The following is an 8,837-nucleotide window of genomic DNA, read 5'->3' on the forward strand; positions in this document are numbered from 1 at the left end:
CACACAGGTACTGGTTTATACAAGTCATCACCTAAAAACACACGTACGGACACACACAGGTACTGAAGTCATCACCTAAAAAGACATGTACGGACACACACAGGTACTGGTTTATACAAGTCATCACCTAAAAACACACGTACGGACACACACAGGTACTGGTTTATACAAGTCATCACCTAAAAACACACGTACGGACACACACAGGTACTGGTTTATACAAGTCATCACCTAAAAACACATGTACGGACACACACAGGTACTGGTTTATACAAGTCATCACCTAAAAACACATGTACGGACACACACAGGTACTGGTTTATACAAGTCATCACCTAAAAACACATGTACGGACACACACAGGTACTGGTTTATACAAGTCATCACCTAAAAACACATGTACGGACACACACAGGTACTGGTTTATACAAGTCATCACCTAAAAACACATGTACGGACACACACAGGTACTGGTTTATACAAGTCATCACCTAAAAACACACGTACGGACACACACAGGTACTGGTTTATACAAGTCATCACCTAAAAACACATGTACGGACACACACAGGTACTGGTTTATACAAGTCATCACCTAAAAACACACGTACGGACACACACAGGTACTGGTTTATACAAGTCATCACCTAAAAACACATGTACGGACACACACAGGTACTGGTTTATACAAGTCATCACCTAAAAACACACGTACGGACACACACAGGTACTGGTTTATACAAGTCATCACCTAAAAACACATGTACGGACACACACAGGTACTGGTTTATACAAGTCATCACCTAAAAACACACGTACGGACACACACAGGTACTGGTTTATACAAGTCATCACCTAAAAACACATGTACGGACACACACAGGTACTGGTTTATACAAGTCATCACCTAAAAACACACGTACGGACACACACAGGTACTGGTTTATACAAGTCATCACCTAAAAACACATGTACGGACACACACAGGTACTGGTTTATACAAGTCATCACCTAAAAACACATGTACGGACACACACAGGTACTGGTTTATACAAGTCATCACCTAAAAACACACGTACGGACACACACAGGTACTGGTTTATACAAGTCATCACCTAAAAACACATGTACGGACACACACAGGTACTGGTTTATACAAGTCATCACCTAAAAACACACGTACGGACACACACAGGTACTGAAGTCATCACCTAAAAAGACATGTACGGACACACACAGGTACTGGTTTATACAAGTCATCACCTAAAAAGACATGTACGGACACACACAGGTACTGCTTTATACAAGTCATCACCTAAAAAGACATGTACGGACACACACAGGTACTAGGGGTGTCAAAAATAATCGATTATAAGATGCATCGCGATGCGGACGTGCACGATTCTGCATCGATTAACAAATATCAAAAATCGATTATTATTATTTTTTTTTTTTATTTTATTTTTTTATAATCAAATAAAATAGAATGTAAGTACATGCAGTTGTTTATTTTAATTATGGATCATAATACAATGCAATTCCAAATGCACTTTTATTTTAAAAGTAGCCACACAGTGAGAAAAAAGAAAGTGAGAAAAAATAAATCATGTATTGCGGAAAAAGTGATGCATCGATTTAAGATGCATCGCGATGCATCGTGATGCATCGTTTAATCGAATCGTTGACAGATGAATCGTAATCGAATCGTGAGGCCAGTGAAGATTCACAGCCCTAACAGGTACTGGTTTATACAAGTCATCACCTAAAAACACATGTACGGACACACACAGGTACTGAAGTCATCACCTGAAAACACATGTACGGACACACACAGGTACTGGTTTATACAAGTCATCACCTAAAAACACATGTACAGACACACACAGGTACTGGTTTATACAAGTCATCACCTAAAAACACATGTACGGACACACACAGGTACTGAAGTCATCACCTAAAAACACATGTACGGACACACACAGGTACTGGTTTATACAAGTCATCACCTAAAAACACATGTACGGACACACACAGGTACTGGTTTATACAAGTCATCACCTAAAAACACATGTACGGACACACACAGGTACTGCTTTATACAAGTCATCACCTAAAAACACATGTACGGACACACACAGGTACTGGTTTATACAAGTCATCACCTAAAAACACATGTACGGACACACACAGGTACTGCTTTATACAAGTCATCACCTAAAAACACATGTACGGACACACACAGGTACTGGTTTATACAAGTCATCACCTAAAAACACATGTACGGACACACACAGGTACTGCTTTATACAAGTCATCACCTAAAAACACATGTACGGACACACACAGGTACTGGTTTATACAAGTCATCACCTGAAAACACATGTACGGACACACACAGGTACTGCTTTATACAAGTCATCACCTAAAAACACATGTACGGACACACACAGGTACTGCTTTATACAAGTCATCACCTAAAAACACATGTACGGACACACACAGGTACTGCTTTATACAAGTCATCACCTAAAAACACATGTACGGACACACACAGGTACTGGTTTATTTGATGTAACCTCAGTTTGTCTAAAGCCCCTTTTAGACTGGCCAAAAATCCCACTAATATCCACAAACTAGTGGCATTTTCTTCCGTCTAAACGTTTCCAAGCCGGGCCGAGCTGGGTTTTTAATGCGGCGGCTCTGCACGCCATGACGATATCAATCTTGGCGGTGGTCCAACACGTGATTTTCCGACCGCGCTTCTCCTCCTCCTGAGGTGCCGCCCCTTTTCCAGCGTGAGTCAGTGAGATTCAGTGATTAACAAAGCAATATAGACTCTATTGTTGGTCAAATGGGTAGGAATATAGCTGTTATTAAGAGATGCTCTGCATTTATATCACCTCATTTGACCAAACAAGTACCGTAAATTCCGGACTATAAGCCGCACCGGTGTATAAGCCGCACCTGCAAAGTTGACTATTTTTTTCTTATATAAGCCGCACCGGACTATAAGCCGCGAGTGTTTTAATGGTATTTTTTTTTTATTTTTTTTATTGTGTTTTAATGTTTAATTACCATATGTAAGGGTTCATGCACAGAGGGGATTGGCGGGAAAGAGATGGCTGTTTGAGGAAGCTCCCATTTATTAACATTTCAACAAAACAACATAACACAACACCACCTGTGTTGTTTTTTACAGTGCACACAGTGTCATACAGTGTCATACAGTGTCATACAGTGTGGTGAAAAGAGGGCAAGAGAGGAAATTAAAACTTATTATAGTTATATAGGATTTATAGTTAGAAAGAGTGCTAAAAAAGAGAGATTTTTTTTTTTTTTTTTTTGAAAAAATCCATAGATAAGCCGCACCGTTATATAAGCCGCAGGGGCCAAAAAAGGCCAAAAAAATGGGAAAAAAGGTGCGGCTTATAGTCCGGAATTTACGGTACTACACTCTAGTTTGATCACATCTAGACTATTGTCCTGTCCCATGATATGGTCAAGTGCAGCTGAGAAAGATCTAGGAAAATTCCAACTCCCGCATTTTCCTCTCCAAAATAAAAAGTTTCAAACTAACACCTGATGTTCTCTCTCCCTCCTCTTCTCATCCCTCCCTCCCTCCACTCTTCCCACAGGGGAGAAGCCTTTCAACTGTCCCAGTGACGGCTGCGAGAAGATGTTCAGCAGTTCGTACAGTCTCAAGAGTCACATCCGAGGCCACGACAAGGGCCAGCCGTTCACTGTCACCCTCACCCATCCACTCTCTGAAGTAAGTCACACCACACACAGCTACTTCGGACTATTTGTCTCTTTTTCCAGCATAGTGGTCATGTCCTCTATACCAGAGGTTCTCAAATGTTTTTCAGCCAAGGACCCCTTACAAGATAGAAAATATACCGGGGACCCCCTCATTCTGATTTGTGATTTTGGGCTAAGCTTAATTGTTTCCACGGTAACGTGCTTGACTTTTAATTTGATACATGTAGGTTTGTTATTAGAATGTAATCCATGAACCATTTTAGATTTAAAGCATAAACTATTTTTGTTGAACTATGAAGATTTTGCAAAAAAAAAATATATATATATATATATATTTTATTACCGTACATTACATTTACATTACGTCATTTAGCAGACACTTTTGTTTTGTCCAAAGCGACTTACAATATCACAATTTGTCAACAGTACAGAAAACCACTATGCAACACAATCAATGACAGCCAAGATATTTTGATAGACTAGCACCATGTAGGAAGTAGTTTGAGAAGGAATAAGTAACATGTAGCATTTTTTCTTTTTTAATTAAAAAAAAAATTACCTGAAAACTTTTCGCGGACCCCCTGGCAAAGTGCCACAGACCCCTGGGGGTCTGCGGACCGCCATTTGAGAACCACTACTCTATACAGTTCTAGAGCAACATTACCTCAAGTGCCCCATATTATTCACCTTCATTCATTTGTTTTTCAAATGTGCTATTTTCCAGGATAAGAATAATGTGTCTCCGTCTGGTGATATCTAGGGTGTTTCTTGAATCAATTTGACTTAAAGCCCCCCTCCCCTCCAGTCAGTTTACCACCTGTGTACAGTCCTGGACACGCTGGAGTATTATAATTGAAATGTTGTGATAATTGTTTAGTTGCCCGTTTAAAGATATCTAACTGCAGTGTGAGTTATTGCTTTCAAAGGGAGTGTTTTAGTGCAGCGCTCCCGGCAAACTGGAGATGGGTAAAGCGACGGTGAAGTGAGGAAATTGTGAACACAATCGGCATGAAAGAAAAAAAGTCAAATAGGAAACTAAGGCCCAGTTTGAGAATAATCAAAATAATAATCATTGAACCTGTTTGCATGATTCTGCACTTGTCCCATCCCATATGCAGTGGCAGGTTTAATTATGGCCTACTCATCTCTCGTTACAGGATGCAAATCACTCGCTGTGCCTCAGTGACTTAAGCCTCATTTCTACAGACTCCGAGCTCCGAGAGAACATCCATAATGTAAGTCTGGCCTTTGCTCCAGCACTGCCAAAATATGCATTTGATTGACGATGAAGATGATCTGTCTGATATGCTCAATATATTGATCTGTCTGATATGCTCAATATATTGTTTTCCTCAACAGGAACAATTGGCACCTTAAGCTCAATTGTGTCATTTCATATCCTGAGTAATTAAGGCCATCGTATGGCTGTCCTAATAGATAGTGAGCTCACTTGATCTATTTATTAAATACCTCTATAATTGTATTCCAGGCTCAGAATTTGGACCTGAACAATGTGACCCCTGTGAAAATCTTTGAGCTCATGTTCCAGAGTCCTGAAAATAGTGTCAGTCAAGACGATGCCCAGCCCAACGGCAAGTACTTTTTAAAAACCTGTCAGTTTGAATTGAGTTGAATGTTCTCTTCCACTGACCGGCGGCTTCTTTTCCTCCTTCAGAGAGCCTCGCTGAGACCTTCAGCCTGGAGACCTCTGCCCACCCGGGGGTGACCGACGCCTCGCCTCTCCTCTCCTTCTCCTTCTCCCTCAATCCTACCTCCTTGTCTTCTTGTCGCCACACGACCGCGGTCCCGGAGGCTCCTTCCCAACTCAGCCAGACGACCTCCACCTCTCAGACCTCCACCCCTGCTGCCTCCGTCAGCGCACCTGTCAGCTCCGGCCAGCCGGGCCCCTACGTCCACCTAACAACAGGCCCCAAGCAGACTCCCGGCGTGCCTGCTGCCCAGGCTCCGGCCCAAGCGCCAAACCACGTCACCCCACAACAGCACTACGTGGCACTGCCATCCACATTCCTGCAGCCAGATGGCGCTGCCCAGACCACTCCTCTAGCACCGCCCATTGTCTCTTCTGCTCCTCCTCCCTCGGTTCCAGCACTGACCGCCACAGTGCCAGCAGCAGGCAGCACCACCGCTGTTTCCGTCGTCGTCGCAGCCACCACTACAGATGCTCCACCGGCTGTGGCTCCTCCACCTGTGCCTTTGGCCACCAACCCAGGCCCCGTGGCTGGCCCCGGTGTGGCCCCCACCCCCGCCACCATCACCATAGCCCCCACCCAGAACATGCTGCCGTCAAGCTTGGTCATGTCGGACCAGAACCTGCAATGGATCCTCAGCAGCGCCGCCAACAGCCAGCAGAACCCAGATCAACCGGTGAGTTAGAGCATCAACTCCTTTAGCGTGGGTTTGCATGTAGATGGCTTTGTAGTTTGGGTTCTAAAGGTTTGAAAACACATTGCATCACACATGCAACCCAGGATTTAATTTTTTTATTTGTCGTACATTATGCTTACATAAGAGGATTCGCCAAGGGTGGGGTATCACACACTTAACAATATAACTGGTAGGGGTGGGAATCACCTGATGCCCACGGTATGATACTAAAACGATACTTGAGTCACGATACGATAGTATTGTGATATTGCGATATATTGAATATTGCGATATTTCGATATATTGTCTAACTCCTTTTCCTACCTTTTCCTTGACCTCACCGGAAGTTAAACATGCAGTGTTTTTTTGTTTAGTTTAGTTTTTGCCCCACACGTAGGCTATACATTATTAAGCTTCTCTGGACTCAATACGCCACTGCAGGCGCGGACTGCAACATCGGGCGCTTCAGGCAGATGCCCGGTGGCCTGTCATGGCATGGCCTGCAAAAAAAAAAAATATCGATACAATATCGTCAGGCAAAATATCGCGATACTATGGTGTATCGATTTCCCCCCCCCCACCCCTAATAACTGGTGTCAGAAGAGCTCATCTTGCAGCCAGGAACATGTGCAATCAACATGAATTCATATGTATATAATGTATATATTAATATGCACAATACTGCAAAGAAAGAGAGAGAGAGATGCAGTCAGCTTGGTCTGTGCACTCTGCAGTAAGACAGTCTGTGACGAGGCTTTATCCAATAGACAAATGTGGTACAAATCAGCCCAATAATCCTCTAGTCGAATGTGTCCCAGCCTTATGTGTCCCAGCTTTATAATCCTCTAGTCGAATGTGTCCCAGCCTTATAATCCTCTAGTGGAATGTGTCCCAGCCTTATAATCCTCTAGTCGAATGTGTCCCAGCCTTATAATCATCTAGTCCAATGTGTCCCAGCCTTATAATCCTCTAGTCGAATGTGTCCCAGCCTTATAATCCTCTAGTCGAATGTGTCCCGGCCTTATAATCCTCTAGTGGAATGTGTCCCAGCCTTATCTGCATCTGCTTGATTTGACTGTGATGCTCACTGTTTGTTCACAGACACATCCAGGTGCTCCAAAAGTGGAAAAGGTTTTCTTCACCACGGCCATACCAGTTGGAGGAAATCCAGGTAAGTGTCATGTGTTGCTGTTCATGTTGTAGACATTATTCCGAGAGTCAGGCATGATTAACACAGGGTGATGGAACGGCCTTTCATGTTTTGCACCTGAGAAATTATTACGGTGTTAACCACAACTAAGAGTTCCACGTCCAGTCCATCCGTGGGATCAACATGTCCTCCTCAGATAGCATCTGATGAAGAGAGCTATGCATGAAACGTTGCTTATCGTGTATGTAGTATATTAGAGGCCATTCACTGTTCTATTTAACTCTTAATGGGTTTTTACTGATGAGCGTCATGAGCTACAAAGGTGGCTGGCAGTCATTCATTTTCAATAGGAGCTGTCCGATGCAGTGGCAGCAGCGAGCGCCACGGTGCTGGGAGCGGCGCGGTGTAGCCGACCAGAGCGACGAAATTTGAAATTGAGCTGATCTGACCTTTATGCACATTAGTGACGCACTGAAGCAGCAGCCAATCACAGATCTGGATTTGGTTTTCTTCCCACTGTAAAGGTCTTTGCACACACAGTCCGATTGTTTTCGTATGCGTGTTTTTTAATCCGTCATCTGAAAACACAGACGGGTCCCAGCTCGCAAAAATCTATTGACTGATGCCAAAAATGCAGAAAATCGAACCTCGTCCGAAAACCTAAATGACGGACGTAATTGTCGGACTCAGTGTGTCAATGATGATTGAAACACATGAGGTCGTATTCATTTTTTATTTATTTTTTTCGTGCGTCAATTTCGGACGAAAATACGGACTTGGTGTGCAAAAGCTATAAACGTCTCCCTATGTACTGAAGTTGCTCGCAGCAAATCTCCAGCTGCACGTCGTAGTTGTGGCTTTTCGCATAACCGATTTCTCAGAACACCACAGAGTGACTGAAATGCTAGCTAGTTAGCATCTAGAAGTCTGATTTCAATGGTGAAATCCGTTTCCTTCACAATTGCTTGGTTGCTGAGAAAAAGGTGTTTTTCCACGAGCTAGTGACTACCAAAATAAAGCTACCCCACTGTAATCTAGCTAGACTCTCACGATGATGAAAATCAGTTTCCTGTTCAGTTGCGTGGAAGTTTGCTTGTCATGCTATCATGCTTGTCAGAGTTCACGACAGGCCAGGCCTGCCGAATAGCTCTACTGCCTAGATCCTCTTTGCGCGGCTCGCAAGACGATGGCGGCTCTAGACTCTTTCATTGGCGGCTCGCGGCTGATAGAAATCATAAAATCATGTCAAAACCATTCCCTCACTGCGGTGTCAAACAAACTGCGTGGTTGCCAGGTTTGTGGCCCTTTGGAGCACCAAACGAGGGTTGAAACCCATACCGGTATCTGGCAACACTGCAAACAAGTCAATGCCTCGTGGAGGGATTGGGAAGGGACGCAGAAACAGAGCGCTTCAGGTGTGACTGACAGGGCGTATTGTTGCAGCTGGCATTTACCTCGTCGTTAACGAGAAATGCGTCGGAGTTTTAACGATAAGCAAAGCAGCTGTCTGGAGGTTTGGAGCTGCATCCCAGAGAGAGACAGA

The 8,837-nt window shown here is 43.6% G+C and overlaps 1 protein-coding gene across 1 annotated transcript in view; it reads left to right on the forward strand.

Moving 5' to 3' along the window:
• LOC310798918 (metal regulatory transcription factor 1-like) overlaps positions 1 to 8,837 on the forward strand; it is a gene marked incomplete at both ends in the record, with an annotated part of 31,133 nt that overhangs the window by 21,076 nt on the left and 1,220 nt on the right. Inside the window, 6 exons of the mRNA XM_083661476.1 lie at positions 2,518 to 2,554; positions 3,636 to 3,769; positions 4,917 to 4,994; positions 5,249 to 5,355; positions 5,439 to 6,144; positions 7,246 to 7,319. Of these exons, the coding sequence (XP_083517602.1) occupies positions 2,518 to 2,554; positions 3,636 to 3,769; positions 4,917 to 4,994; positions 5,249 to 5,355; positions 5,439 to 6,144; positions 7,246 to 7,319 (1,136 nt within the window). The remainder of the gene's footprint in view (positions 1 to 2,517; positions 2,555 to 3,635; positions 3,770 to 4,916; positions 4,995 to 5,248; positions 5,356 to 5,438; positions 6,145 to 7,245; positions 7,320 to 8,837) is intronic.

Source organism: Poromitra crassiceps, assembly GCF_964638095.1.
Source record: "Poromitra crassiceps genome assembly, chromosome: 26".
NCBI classification, from domain to species: Eukaryota; Metazoa; Chordata; class Actinopteri; order Beryciformes; family Melamphaidae; genus Poromitra; species Poromitra crassiceps.